The sequence below is a fragment of the Chanos chanos genome, chromosome 6, assembly GCF_902362185.1.
Source record: "Chanos chanos chromosome 6, fChaCha1.1, whole genome shotgun sequence".
Taxonomy (NCBI): domain Eukaryota; kingdom Metazoa; phylum Chordata; class Actinopteri; order Gonorynchiformes; family Chanidae; genus Chanos; species Chanos chanos.
The window spans coordinates 32,725,737-32,740,303 of NC_044500.1; the positions used below are offsets into that span (position 1 = coordinate 32,725,737).

Here is a 14,567-nt window from a genome sequence, read left to right on the forward strand (position 1 = left end):
TTGTAATAAGAGCAGATGGAAATGGAAGCTTTCGTAATCAGATACAAATGCAAAATACCTTACCGTTTTAGTGCATGTGAAGAGAAGTAGTGTTTTACAGCACATTTTGATTGCCTGTGGGCTTACTCACGGGAAGAGTCCTTTAATGTGAGAGAACAGCTAAGGAGATGAGCAGCTCGGTAAAGTATGTAATCAAGACTGTAAGTCTCATATAGCCTAATCTAGTTATTATTTTTAAGGTCCATTGGAGGTGATTTGGTCACCTTTGTTTGTGTGTCGTCTGAAATTCTGTTTTACCTCTAGTGTCTGTTTTAGCTTTAAACGGGAAATCCGTCTGTTGCGTACTTAGGCAACAAGTTTCTCTTTCTGTAACATTTAGAGAGAATTCTGCTAAGTAAGCGTTGCTGTTTGGTTTGGCCTTAAAAAGTACTCTGAACCAGTTTGAAGGCCACACAGATCATTTATGACATTTCAGCTGTGGCACAGTGCGATTACACTCTTACACTACTTTTTATTTACATCAGATTGTTTCTGAATTATACTGAAAATACACAAATGCCACCAACAACAGGCAGGTAGGACTGAAAGTGTGTGCTACTTAGACAGTCTTAAATTTTAAACATCTTACCTTTGTTCGTATTACCAGCCAGTATTTTTGAAGGAACGTGAAATGTTGTTGTTACAGAAAAGAAGCACACTGTGTCTCCGCTCTTACTACATACTTTATGTAACGTGGTTATTTTTGTCTGTGATGGTAACAAAAAAGGAAGAGTCACTCACATTTCAGTGAATACACATCTTTTTGCTGAAGTCACTGTCATGTTAAACGAACTAAATGTAATTCATAGTTCACATAAATGTCTTTATAACTGAATCTCTTTCCTTCCATCTGTAGTCACCCATGGCTGCATAGTGTCAACCATCAAGCTCTTTCTACCGGATGGCATGGAAGCCCGGCGACGAGCAGAGTAAGGCTGCCTTTACAGATTGATTTTTTTTTTTTTCTTTAGAAATATTGTTACCCCATTAGCAGACTTGAGCTTATTCATTACTCGAATAAAAGATTTGTCTTGGCTGTGGACATTAGTCTGACTTCTAAGGTTTGGTCATGCCTCTGTACACATTCTGGGGCAGGTCTTCCATGAAAGCATGCAAAGAATGTGATCAAATCAGATGCTTGTGATCACAAATTTGCAGCTGCTGATTCGTATGGGAAGCCATCTAGAGTAGCTTTTCACTGTGCTAGACTGACAGGAAATGACATTTAATTTTGACCTGCCTCAATACAAGTTTGCTGTGAACTTGTATTGTGTTTTAGTTTAACTTTTGGGGTTTTTTTTTGTTTGTCACGATTCTGTCATATGCCGTATGCCTAATTCAGAGTAAATTGATTTTGCTTTTTATATTGATAAACTCACATACTTCATGTAATGATCAAAAATGATTTGTAAATAAAAAGGTAACATTATTGTCAAGAATTTAGGAAATGTATTGCCCAATTCATTTTGTTATTTGGTGTCAGGACATCGCAAGACCCGTTTGGCAAGTAATAGTTTGATAATTCTTAGTGTTTCTGAAGCTACAAGTTGTTTGTTATGACTTGTTTACAATGAGAGTGTGGGCAGAGGCTGGTTCAATCAGGACTGGGGTAAATAGTTAGTGTTCCACTGTTCTCGTGTTGAAATGACAGCAGCGCAGCGGGCTGAAGGGATGTCCTGGTAAGAATGCCGCGTGAGACCCCAGGTTATGGCTGTGTCTATCATCAGCCTTTAAAACATGGTGTCAGGGATTGCTTCTGTGTGACAGATGGTTCTCTCGCAAAATGCCTCCCCCTTAGTCCCAAACGCAGGTCTTGCCAAAGCAGGAGGTGTGTACTGTACGTAGGCCTCCAGACTAAATCTGCTGCTGTGACTCTGTTTAGGGACGCTCCCCATTTAGCGCCCAACGCGTGGATGTGTGCTCTAAATAAAGCCCCAAGCGTTCAGGAGGAAATCCTTCCAACCTCAAAACCTCAGCTCCTCTTCTGCTCTTGCTCCAAGTATATAACATTAGCTAAAGCACCCAGACAATGCTGTCCACACAGTGGAAGCTCTTAACCCAGACTGTTGTGCATCCATACCCCGAAGTAACGTCTTTAGAGGACGGCAAGAATTAGATTAGACTCTCTTACTCACTTTATCACACACACTCTCTCTCTGTCTCTTTCTTTCTGTCTCTCTCTCTCTCTCTCCCTGTTTGTCTGACCCCTCTCTCTGCCTTTGGGCTGTTGCAGTGTTCAGAGAGTAGGGTGATAAATTAAGTCTCGTGGCTGCAGTGGAGCTTTAAGGAATAGCTTTCGGCTCGGTGGCATGTCCGCATCGAGCATTCAGAACCAAGACCTGTTAACCGAGGTATTTATGGAAGCCACATGCTGCTTGTTGTCGAGCTCTACCCTCTGGAATACAGCCAAGGCAGCAGAGATGCAGCATTCATGTTCTTTTTGTTAGTTTATATGTGTGTGTATACATGTGTGTATGTGTGTAGGGTTTAAGGGGTTACGTGGGCGTGGGCTTTGGCAGTGGTCAGTCCACAGTATGTGAGGTTAAGTTATGACAGGGGACCAGCATGAGAAAGCAGAGAGAAATGTCTGTCCAAGCATGACTCGCCACTAGGCTGCACAAATTCTTTCCAACCAGTCGACAGAAGACATCTGCTAAAGATATTTCCACTTTTCCAGAAAAGTTGACATCATGAAAATAAGCGTCTCCTATTTTTCCACACGGGATAATTTAGCCTTTTTTGTCTCTCTTTTTGATAACTTTGTTTCGTTCCCCTGTAAGGTAGGATGGGTTGAGGAAGAGAGAGAGGAAAAAGAGAATGTGAGATGGGTTGGATGGAGAAGAGTTGTGCTGGACCAGGAATTACTTTTGTTTTGTTTTTTTTCTTCACTTCCATCAGAGAGTGAAATGCCAGAGGGCAACAATTGTTTCCTCTGGGCCTGATCCTCTGCGTCAACTACTGTTGCTCTCCTCTCTAACTGTAATTACGCACACTTCTCAATATGACCCAGACAGAGGAAGAAAAACAAAACAAAACAAAGAAATGAACTTAGGAAAAAGAAGGAAAGCATCTGAAGTGTGTTGTTTCCTGGATGCAGAGATTACCAACTGTAGTCATTGTGAACCTTCACGTTTAAATCTACCCACTGTTAACTTGTTGGTTCAGTCCTGGTCATGTATCCACTTAGTGCACTAACAAGGATGGACGAAATAATGGAAACACCACATGGAAAAGTGCTGAGACTTAGTGACTATCTGAATGACAGAAGCAGTTACACAGGTCATATGTAAGTGTCATATGAGTCATATGTAAGTGCATGCTAATGATCTGTGTCAACCGTAAAACAGGTCTGACACTTAAACACGCGAGGTTCTCAGCAGTGTGGGAGGTCCAACAGAGTTCAGGCCAAAAGTTGGTCAGCAAATTACAGACACAAAAACTACAGAGAACACCGGCTGAGTACATCAGTAGTGGCAGAGAACAGTGTTTGTAAGCTTGCTGTAAGGATGTTATGAGCTTCAGGAAGTTTGTGTTTATACTAGGCCTTCCTTTACCTGGGCCTCTGAGCAATGGGGGAGAAAAGTTATGTAGTCTGAGTTATCGTTTACTCTGTTTTTGTACCTTAGTTTATGTCTGGTCTGGTTCATGTTTCCAACTGCATTGGCTGACAGCAGCTGTCAAACCTGATGGTGCATTAATGGGCCGCCATCTAACGGGACTCATTAGGTCCAATGATTGCGCTGCGTGGTAAAATTTGAAGCTGTATAGGAATATGAACCTGTTTTGGGTGACCGCAAGCACCTTATTGTATAAACATGCTTAACGCGGTGTTTCCATGTCCCGATTGATGCTGTCTCTTTACACACTGCTAAATATAGCCTTCACAGCCAACAGTTCTAAGAGCCATTGAACGTTTGGGGAACATGGGATGTTCCCAGTACAGAGTGTGGAGTAGACTTTTATCCTCGTCCATCAATCAACTGGAGGTTTCCTTCTGGAAGGAGGTCTGGAAGTTCCACACCTCTCTGACCACATTCTTAGGGTTGAAGTTGTTCTGAAGATAATAAGCTTCCCAGTCCTTCTGTATTACTGGATATTCATATAATGCTTGGTCTTTTTGTCTACCTGTTTCTACATCATTAGCATTGACAGATTTCCCCTCTGATTTACTTATATGCCTCCACACATCAGTGATCTGATTATGCCTGTGTTATATTTGTTTTGGAAAAATCAACTGAATCAGATAATGAATATTTCCTCGTTTAGCTCTATATTACTATGCTAGAGAGACCTCAAAAGTTTGAAAACTGATGACCAGCTCTGTACTCATCTGTTTGATATCTTAAGGAGAACAGTCACTACACGTCACTACCAACTGAAATATAATTTGTAATTTGTACCTCTAATCCAGTCTTTTTATAACTTTTTTTTTTTTTGATAATTGCTGCTTTGGGACTGCTTCAGGACAAGAACAGAGATGTTACCTTACGCAAGTTCATTTTGTGTCTGTACGCTGTATACCACTTCCTGCTGTGCCAGGATGTGTGGTGGATTTTGTCATTGATTACGTGGCTACATCTTTGTGTGACTTACTTGATTGTGGGCCAACCTTTTGCCTCCTTTGCCTTGTCTGGAATGGGCTCCAACTTGCTCGCCCTGTTTTATCGGCACAGTTCTCAGAACAGCAGCCACTGGGACCTTAAGACAGGAGATCAGGTTTTGCCACTATTGTCCTACCGTAGTTTCACTGTGCATGAAAAATGAAAGCTGCTCTAATAATCACTTAAGCCTCATAGTATTTCCTAGTGTTTACATGGACAATGCACGGTCATTATGGTCATGTGACAACCTGTCAAACTTTGACCCTGACTTCAGGGAGTGGCCAGGATGCATTCGTGGTGAGTGGAGAGGATGGGCTTACCCTATCATGCAAATACAGAAGTGAGGAGGTTCCACCGGTTTCTTATCTGGCTTCAGCTCCGTTTGAAATCTACTTCCCCAATTCTAATCTTTAGAAATGCGCAAAAGTGTCGTTGCAGCAGGGACTCTCGTTAGCTGCGAGGAGCCTTCCGAAAAAGAGGTCACATCTCCCATTGAACTTGGTAATGACTGTTTATGATACTCTGGGATCACCTCTGCGTTTCAGGCAACCACGTTGACCTGAGTGGAAACAAGCCGACTGGGGAAATGTGTGACGTATGTCATCAGGAAGTGGTTCTATACAAACTTGGCTAAAGCAGTGAATGTCAGATGTCACACAGCAGGATTCTCTCACAAGGAAGTTAGTTAGTGTGCTAATGAGCAGGTGTGTGTTCACTTCTCTTTTCTTGTGTACCACAGATACTGTGTGTAAGGATATGTCTGTGCGCAGGAGGTGGAACTTGTGAAAAAGGGCACAGGAGAGATGTAGATTGCACAATGCTAGCAAATTGTCTTTTGTCTTTTTTTGTGAGAGACTCACGCAGCATAATAGCACATGTAATTCAGTGTTCAAAGGCAGATAAAGTTTGGATAGATGTGTCGTATTGTAATTACACTGTTTTTTAAAAATGAATTTGGATGTTGAATGTCAGACCCTGGTGAATTATTTACTGTGCCAAAGGAAATATAAAAATTTCATTTGAAAAAGTTAGATTTTAATGTGCAACCTTTTCATTTTGTAAATGTAGTAGAACGTGAAGTGGTTTATGTAAGCAGAGGTTCTTATTTACAGACCTGTTTTTTTTATTGTTCTGATGTCTTTATCAACAGAGTAGGAAAGCTTGTGACTGATTTAGAATCACGTCTAAGCTCAGGTAAACATGGAGTCATTCTTAATCTGTTGCGTAACATGGTGTAATTAAAAAAAGGAAAAAAAAGAAAAAGGGGGGGGGGGGGGTAGATTCCAGATCACAGGTTTCCATACGCTGACAAGCCTTCTAAAGCTCTAGGCTGAGGAAGAAGAAGGGAAGTCCTTTGAGCTCTGTCTTCCTGTGGACTTGACCAGTCGTAGCTCAGCCTTACTGTTGACATTCTTGGTCACATTAGTGCCCTCACGTTGTGAACATGGACAAAGAACATGCTAAAGCAGAGCCTGGAAGTCTGGATTTTCTCATTGTCTACACATTTGGCACAGATGAGTGCTAGCATGTTTCTTTTGCTACTTGTGTCTTTGGCGAATGACTTTTGACACGAGCTAAGGAAGAGGGCACAAGGTGAGCTCCTTGGGGGGTGATATTTGGGGGGGGGGAATGTCATGCATTTGCATACACCATTTTAATGAGTTGGAATGTTATGCTGGACAGCAGTGGTCATGGTGATGCCTTTTACTCAGCGATGATTTAGTTTGCACAGTGTCTCCCTTATTTGTCCTTTGCACATGTTTGTACATGTCTTTATCAAGGACTGTCAGGGTTCAGCTGAAGAAGCACTGTGATTAAAACTGGCATGGAGAGCTTCTCATGCTCTCGGAGCTGAATTAAAGGCTGCCATCATGAGTCACACATCTTTGCTTGTAGAGGTTTCACTCTTACTGGAATTTTTAGCTCAGCTGAGGGAAGACCAACAGCGTATGAAACATTTTTTGATGTAAATTGGGATGTGAATTCTGAACCTTTGGTTAAGACCTTGAACTCTGCCTGGGAACAGGCTTAACTGACACTGGTTGCCCACTTAAGAACTGTGGTGTAGTTAACAATTAACAGAGAGCAAAGTTGAACCGATGCATGTTGTGTGTGGAGGCAAACAAATATTTGCATTCAGCTCTGTGTACTGCAATGGTTAAACCCTGCTCACCTCATTTCTCGTCCATTTATAATCTCTTTGTTTTCTCTGCAGTGTCATTCAAGCACCGTTACCACTGCCCATTGATAAGGTAAGTTAAAGCAAAGTCATGTGTGTATGTTCAGTTTAATGAAAGTGTTTTATTTTGCGCCCTCTCCCCTCTAGTTTGATCTGCTTGAATCATCTGTATCCTCTCTGAGTGGAGTTCTGTAAACGCGTACAGCAAATGTGTGACATCATCCCCACTTTTGCTTCGCTGTGTTTGAGCTTTGTTCCTCAAACGTCTGTGTTAGACATGCGAGCCCCTCCCCTCCAATACCAATAAAATCTGTTACTTCTCATTTACCAAACATTGTTATTTTCAGTCCATACTCAGAGGAAGAAAAAACATTCTCTGTATCCCCATATGAAATTTTGCTCAGCTTGCTCTTTCTGCCTGTTCTGTACACATAAGGAGCAGTTTAATAACTGACTGGAAAGCTCCTGGTGACTTAAGGATAAGGTGAAATGGTCACCTCTGTGCTTCCTTCCCTTATCTGTCTGATAACCTGTATCTGAAAGTGGACTTATGTTCTTTGCCGTGGTTTTGTCCTGTTCTCTTGCTGTGGAATGTTACGCGCATGCAAAGCTTTGAACACATGATGCTGTGGCTCTCAGAATATTCCTTATTTGATCTTTAAATGACTGTTTTGCTTGGTCTTGGACACCCTGGGGTGTTAGTAATATGGATTTACACCATTAAATCTTGTCTGTACAGTACACCTAAACAGTCGACTGCCAACTTAAAGGACCCGCTAACATAATGTGCCACCAGAACAGCTTTAGTGTCTTTTTACAAGTGTTTGGATCTCCATTGGAGGCATGAAACACCGTTCTTCCATAACAAACGCTTTCTTTTTTTGGTGTCATCGCTGATGGTGGAAAACCCTGTGTCGGGTGCTACTCACTGAGACTGTCACTGAGACTGTTCTAGTCAAGGTGGACAAAAGAATGGCTCTGACCACCTCAGTTTTTTCTCCCAAAGAACCCGCCTCAGGGACGTGTACAACGATCTTTTAGGTGACCCGGAGTATGTTGGGATGTTAACTGCTTAATTAACTCGGACATCACACCTGTGTTTAGCACCTCCTTTCAATACACCCTATGGCCCTCATTTACTCAGGTGTTTCCCTTATTTGAGTATTTACCTGCATGCGGCTCCTTCAGTCAGCTGTGTGTGACTGGGGCCTGTATTTTGTTTTTGGTCTGGAGAGGTTGTTTGAGGTGAACTGGATGTGCTGGATAATGGAGCTGTCTTGGTCCTGCCCTTCTCTCGTGTCTTAGACACTCTGGTATGCTGCACTACGGAGTGTTGAAAGCGAGCGAGTTTGGGCGTCTCAGGGGGCTCAGGAGGTGCGCTCTTCAGCGTTACACACAGAGGTGTCTTTCACCGTGGACGGGAAAGCGCCAGCTTGTTGGTTAGAACACTTAATCACATTAGTGGGCAAGATAAAATCTAATTACATCTATTACATCTGCTCTTCCTGCCCCTTTCGTCTTCCTCCATAGTCCGCACAGACTACCTTTTGGGAGTTTCCAAATTTGGACTCTCAAGTTGTTGTTTTGTTGATCTGAGCTCAGCTGCTTAAGGCTGGGTTTGTGCAGAGGAAAGCGTTGGGTAATTGGGAGTTGATACCACAGTGTCTTTTTTTTTTTTTTTTTTTAATAACGGTTGAATATATTTTTTACTGAAGCATATTAACTGCCCTCCTCATGAAGTCTCAGATGTTAGTCATTACCCAGAGCTCAGATGGGTCAGCCTCATGCTAATGAGTTAGCAGTCTTTCGCCCACTGAACATTACAATGGGGATACCCAAGTTCTTATGACCACGGGACACTCTCCTTCACCCTGCTTACGTGGCGAGGCTGTTGGATTGAAGGCCATCAGTCAGTCTCCTCCTTCAGGAATGTGGCTCTGTCAGTGTCATGCCCATTTACAGACACCTGAAACCTGGCCTGGGAGCCGTCGATGGTAGAGCGGCTATATCTGACTGCAGCATCTGACGCTGTCAGTATGAATTTCCTCTCTGCTTCCTGCTGAGTCACATGGACACTCGCATCTCATCTCTCCTCTCCTCTCTCACATGATTTTGCTGTGCGCATTAAACCACAACAGTTGTACTCCACAGTGTTTTAAACTACACTTTGTTTTCCCCCTTTGGCAGGATTCTCTGCTGTTTTTCCTTGTTTTTTTTTCCCTCTTCAGTTTAAGCTTTAACCCAGTTTAGCTGAAGTGCACTTTTCTCCTTGTACTTAAATTACCTCATTAATGGGTTCTTCCAGGCACATGCTGATAAGTCTCTTATTTGCACTTAAGTAGTTGCTAAGTAGTTTTATCACCCTGGAAATTTGTTTTGGTCTCTGTATTGCCCAATATTGCGAGCGTGCCTCTGAGCGAGATGTATTCAGTAGCTGGCTGATGCCTGTGGTTGTGTGGGACACACTGATCTAGGGTAACCCTCTTTGATTGTGGTTTCCTTGCACCCTGCAGGTTGCCGCAAATACGCCCAGTATGTACTCTCAGGAACTGTTTCAGCTCTCCCAGTATCTGCAGGTACAGTACAACACTGCCGTCTACTGGCCATTGTGTGAAGTGCACCCATTCCTAATGTAGAATGTAACGTGGACTTTGTGCTCGGCTCGCGTGTGAGCACACCGTGATGTGGATGATTAAAGAGGTCGCTGTTGGAGCACTCCTGAAAATTAAAATGTCAAAATGCTGAAGCATAGATCATCACATCACTAACTCTATTATGAATTAAAATATCATGACTCTAAAAATAAGTTGTCATGTGGTAATGTTTGTAAGTCCTACCTTGTTTTGTCCTTCTCCTTCTCTGGGCCTTACAGGAGGCCTTACACAGGGAGCAGATGCTGGAGCAGAAGTTGGCCACACTGCAGAGGCTCTTGGCCAGCACGCAAGAGGCATCAGAGAGCAGCTGGCAGGTATAATACTCACCTCTAGTTTGGCCACTTCTTAAGGATTTGACAACACATTTATTATTCTGGATTTCTTTTGCCAACAGCGTTCAGTACAAACTCTCTCAAGTCACTCATGTCTGTATTTGTGCACCATTTCTCACAGTTTAAATAAGTTTTACTTTTAAATAAATTTAAATAAGTTAATTTAGTTTTTTTAAAATAGTTGCTTAAGTTTCTTAAACATATCAAACGGAATTTTTTAAAACTATGTAGTAAAATTGTGTGTTTGTCTAACCAACTTGTATACAACAGTTTGTCATATCTTACTGTATTAAATGCAGATCTCCCCTAAATTCCCTCAGGCTAGCCTGTTTGAGAGTCTGCCATGGAAGAGTGTTCATTAACACTGGTTTGTTCTCCACAGGCTTTAATTGATGAAGACCGGTTACTTTCCAGGTTGGAAGTGATGGGAAATCAGTTACAAGCATATTCAAAAGTAAGGAATAATGACATGGGAGAGAGAATCTTAAAGTGAATGTACTGAAGAAGAAAATGTGCTGAGAGTCACACCGAACCTTTGACTTTTCCAGAACCAAACGGAAGATAGCATCCGCAAGGAGCTCGTAGCCTTACAAGAGGACAAACACAACTATGAGACCACAGCCAAAGAGTCCCTGAGGCGGGTTCTTCAGGAGAAAATTGAGGTGGTCAGAAAGCTATCTGAGGTGGAGGTGAGTCCATTTGAGGTCCTGTACTCTCCAAAACATCAGTGATTAAAATGAAATCATATGAAATAATCAGTACAGTGTTTGTGCGATACTGTGCTTTGAAATAATGTGATTATCCAAGTCCCTTATTTCTGATTCTTTTAAAATTGTGGTGGGTTTGGTAACCTTGGGATATGTGAGTAAATAAAGACATATCGATGCAATTCAAATATGCCAAAAGTAAAAGAAGGAAGAGAAAGCCAATGAACACATTAGAGTTACATTTGGCAGTCGGTGCCGCAGTCAGCAGCATCTGAAAGATGTTTTTGAAAATGGGGATTCCCCCTCTCAAATGTCCCACAAGGAGAGGAATGCTATTTGAGGCATATGTCAAAAATTAGTTAATACTCTCCCCTTTACATATACATAACTCAACCACAGTCCTGCTTTGTTCTGTTCTTACCACTGGTTTTATTCAGTTTTATCAAATTAACGTTGATGTTTTATAACGTCAGCTGGTAAATGAGCTCATATTCTCTGCTGTTTAATTCAAGCCACGGTTATATTTTCAACCAACTAGCCTGAAACCTGTCTTTGGACAGCTTCACCGTGGTATCAGCTTTGTAAGGATCTTTGACACTGTTCATTCAGGATCAAGTGTTTTGTACTCTGAGTGTTGTACTCCTTAGGAAAAAGAATTACATGTCAGTGTCATGTTTTTTTTTTTAACCAAAGTTCGTTTCATAGTAATCTGTGTGAAAAAAGCTGTTTGTCTAGTGTGAAAAAACTACCAGTACATGCTGCTTCACATTGGTACTAAATGCAGCAAATTTACCTATGAGCCACGGCAGCTGCACACAGAAGTGGTGTGCAGTAGAGAGAAAGATGCTACACATTTTGACTGCATAACTGTAGTCTAATTTGACAACGTGCGTGTTGATTTGATTTAGTCATCTGTGCAGATGCATTTATTAACTCCTATCTAGCTATGGCTGTAGTTAAGACTGTTGTACAGGAATTTCCCACATTACAAATGCCTTAGTTGCAGGAGTGATTAAAATGACCGTCAGTCCCATGCTAACAGACAGGCCCTGTGTGTGCTCTGTCTTTCAGAGAAGTCTCAGTAACACAGAGGACGAGTGCACACACCTGAAAGAGATGAATGAACGCACACAGGAGGAGCTGAGGGAGCTAGCCAACAAGTACAACGCAGCTGTGAATGAGATTAAGGATCTAACCGACAAGATCAAGGCAAGATTTCCTAACGCTGCCGCTTCTTCTCTTGATATTGTACCTTTGCCAGTTTTTGCTCTTGAAACTATTCTACTAATTGTTGATGAAATAATAAAAACATGAATGTGTCACACAGTAATACACGGGGGAAAACTGAGTGCATGTTGACTTGGTAGGAAGTCTTTATGGCGTCATTAATCCGTACTTAACGAATAAAGTGCTTTTTCCCTTTATCAGACTGTTTCCTATAAACTCCGAGCCTTACCATTGGCCAGACTTTGCTTCTTCTCCGCCCCTCCGTGTTGACGTTTGTGTGGAAACATGTGTTTAACTTTCTTCAGCTTGCAGAAAGCAGACAGGAAGAGATCACACAGAAAGGCCAGAATGAAAAGAAAGAGTTACAGCTTCGAATCGACGAGATGGAGGAGAAGGAACAGGCGCTTCAGGCCCGCATCGAAGCCCTACAGGCGGACAACGACTTCACCAACGAAAGACTCACTGCCCTCCAAGGTAAACACCCTCAGCACACACTTCCCACAGGAACAAGGCAAAACACATTTGGAAGCTCTTGAATATCTCTGCAAGTGCACGGTGACGGGAAGTCGTTAGTGTCATTAGGGATGAGCCAGATAGTTACGAAAAAAGTTGGTTAATAGTAAAAGAGTGGCATGATCCCAAGCCTTGGAAATGTAATGGTACTGAGCTTGTACTGCATGGCACAACTCACAACTGACACCTTTAGTCAAGTTTTTTTTGGTCACTCCACATCTTACCATTGTCGTTTTCCAGTCCGGTTAGAGCATCTGCAGGAGAAAAGCATAAAGGAAAACAACAGTTTAGGTGAGTTTCAGGTCATCCGTCCTCGTTAGCGTTCTCTGCTAACTTTGCATCATTTCTCTTCTACTAATTTGGCATGAGAGCTTATCTTCTGTCGCTTCCCCCCCCCCCCCCCCCCCCCTCATATTTGTCTGTCTGACTCCAGTCTGGCTTCTGCGCTGTTCTGTTCTGTTTCCTTTCAGAGGTATAGCCTTGTCTTATCTGAGCATGTGCGTCAAGTCGGCACCCCCTGGAGGCTTTAACGGTCTCATTTTTATGTTAGAGTATTCCTTTATCATTCAAGTCACTCTTTAGTGATTTAAACGTACAGTTTAACAAGATATAGATGTTCATGTTTTTGTTTTGTTTGTTTGTTGAGTGGTCCTGAAAAGTTCTTTTTGATAATGCAGGAAGGTACAGGTGGAGCCCATTTCCTTAATAATGATCTCAGCTCTGATAATGCTGGTATAATCCTTAATAGTTAAGAGAGACACTTTGCTCTCAAATTGAACTCTGATTTTTCTACCATTTGGTTGTTTGGAATGGAGTTAACTAGCTTTGCTCTGACTAGTACCAATTAATGCCAAGTGGTTTACAACTTTTGTCTCAGTGGTGACACGAATGATTCATACTGCTAAATAACAATATGGTGCACAGACAGTTTTCCAGACAAGGCGGTAGGAACTGAGCTTTTTTGTTTTTTATAACTGTTCAGAGAAAGTTAGAGAAACAAGAAACGACAGATTAATACAAATCCTTATTTTGCTGACATGTAAGTGTTTTTATTGTTTACCCTTTAGTCTGCTGGTTTTCCTGAAATTGAAAAAAAGACTCCATCTTCATTACACAAAGGAAGACGCCGAGTGTGTGAGAGCATCAGAGCTCTTTTCCACAAAGAGAAGCCGTTTGTCATGTCGCCATAGCAGTGGAACTGCATGCATAATTCTTCACTCATTTCTCTAATTTTCCACATGTGGAATGTGGTCAGCATCAGACTGCCAGACCACGGGCAGAGAAGTTCTCTATGCAGTATTTTTTTTTTTTTTTTTTTTCAGCTATGAACCTCAAGTAAGAGGCAAAACTATTCATGTCTGTGTTATACTGCTGAATTGCGAGAAACTGTGACCAGTATCTTTGCATTCAGTTAATGCAGGCCAGTCTTAAGCAGCTGTGCTGACCATTCACTGTCTGATCTTAGAGATCTTAAGGGTATAAAACACACTGTTCTTTCCATGGAGATCAAATCGTGTCTCAGTGCCTTAAGTCAGCTCTGTACTGAGGATATACACCTTTTGAGTGGATTGGAGTTTTTCCTGTTGCTGGAGTTTTATCAGTATTAACGCCCCCCAAAGCAGATTCGGTATGACGACAATGCCAACCTTTTCTGACATCGTTTGGCAGTGTGAAAGTGTCTGCAAAGGCGATTTTTAGGCCCTCAACTAGACAGTCGATTAAGGTCCAGCACAGGAGAGGGCGCGATGCTGTTACGGCTTAAGCTGCGAGAAGGACGACATGAAGGGTTTTTTTTTTTTTTTTGTCTCTCGTTGGCTAGTGCAGAGCAGTTGTTATTGCCAAAGTCTGCAGTGTTTGTCTTTGTCAAACCTTTTGCGTCTCTGTCTGAGTCTGTCTCATGTCGTATCCTGGAACTGGCTCACTTACTGAACGTCATCTAACACCCCTTGATTTCTTACTGGGGTACTACTTCCATTTAATGCTTTATGTTATTATTTAATGGAAGGTTTTTCTTTCTTTGTTAGACCACTTTCTTTTAAAGAGTGGAGGGGACTGCACTTTAATCCAACAGTTCATTGAGTGCCAGCGTGAGTACACCGCATATTTTTCCACTGCCTTCTACAGCCGCACTAATGAAAGTCTTTATTAATGGGCTCCAGAGCCACCAGGGAGCAATTGTTCTGACTTAATGATGGATTTAGGGGGACATGCATTCTTAGCCCTGTCTTCACCATGGAGACATTGTGTTTTTTGTTTTTTTTTTTATGAAAGAAGCACTCAGCTGCTGGTTTGTGGAGGAGGTGACACGCTTTGGT

At 42.1% G+C, this 14,567-nt stretch overlaps 1 protein-coding gene across 6 annotated transcripts in view; it reads left to right on the top strand.

Annotated features, from left to right (window-relative positions):
* Positions 1 to 14,567, top strand: part of slmapa (sarcolemma associated protein a) — a 43,413-nt gene that overhangs the window by 12,911 nt on the left and 15,935 nt on the right. For 3 of the 6 annotated variants that reach the window (XM_030777240.1, XM_030777241.1, XM_030777243.1), the window contains exons 3-12: positions 896 to 968; positions 6,856 to 6,892; positions 9,333 to 9,395; positions 9,692 to 9,787; positions 10,188 to 10,259; positions 10,354 to 10,494; positions 11,584 to 11,721; positions 12,045 to 12,213; positions 12,493 to 12,543; positions 14,277 to 14,339. In XM_030777240.1, coding sequence (XP_030633100.1) covers positions 896 to 968; positions 6,856 to 6,892; positions 9,333 to 9,395; positions 9,692 to 9,787; positions 10,188 to 10,259; positions 10,354 to 10,494; positions 11,584 to 11,721; positions 12,045 to 12,213; positions 12,493 to 12,543; positions 14,277 to 14,339 — 903 coding nt within the window. The remainder of the gene's footprint in view (positions 1 to 895; positions 969 to 6,855; positions 6,893 to 9,332; positions 9,396 to 9,691; positions 9,788 to 10,187; positions 10,260 to 10,353; positions 10,495 to 11,583; positions 11,722 to 12,044; positions 12,214 to 12,492; positions 12,544 to 14,276; positions 14,340 to 14,567) is intronic. The other 3 variants (XM_030777244.1, XM_030777245.1, XM_030777246.1) reach the window with 2 other exon arrangements.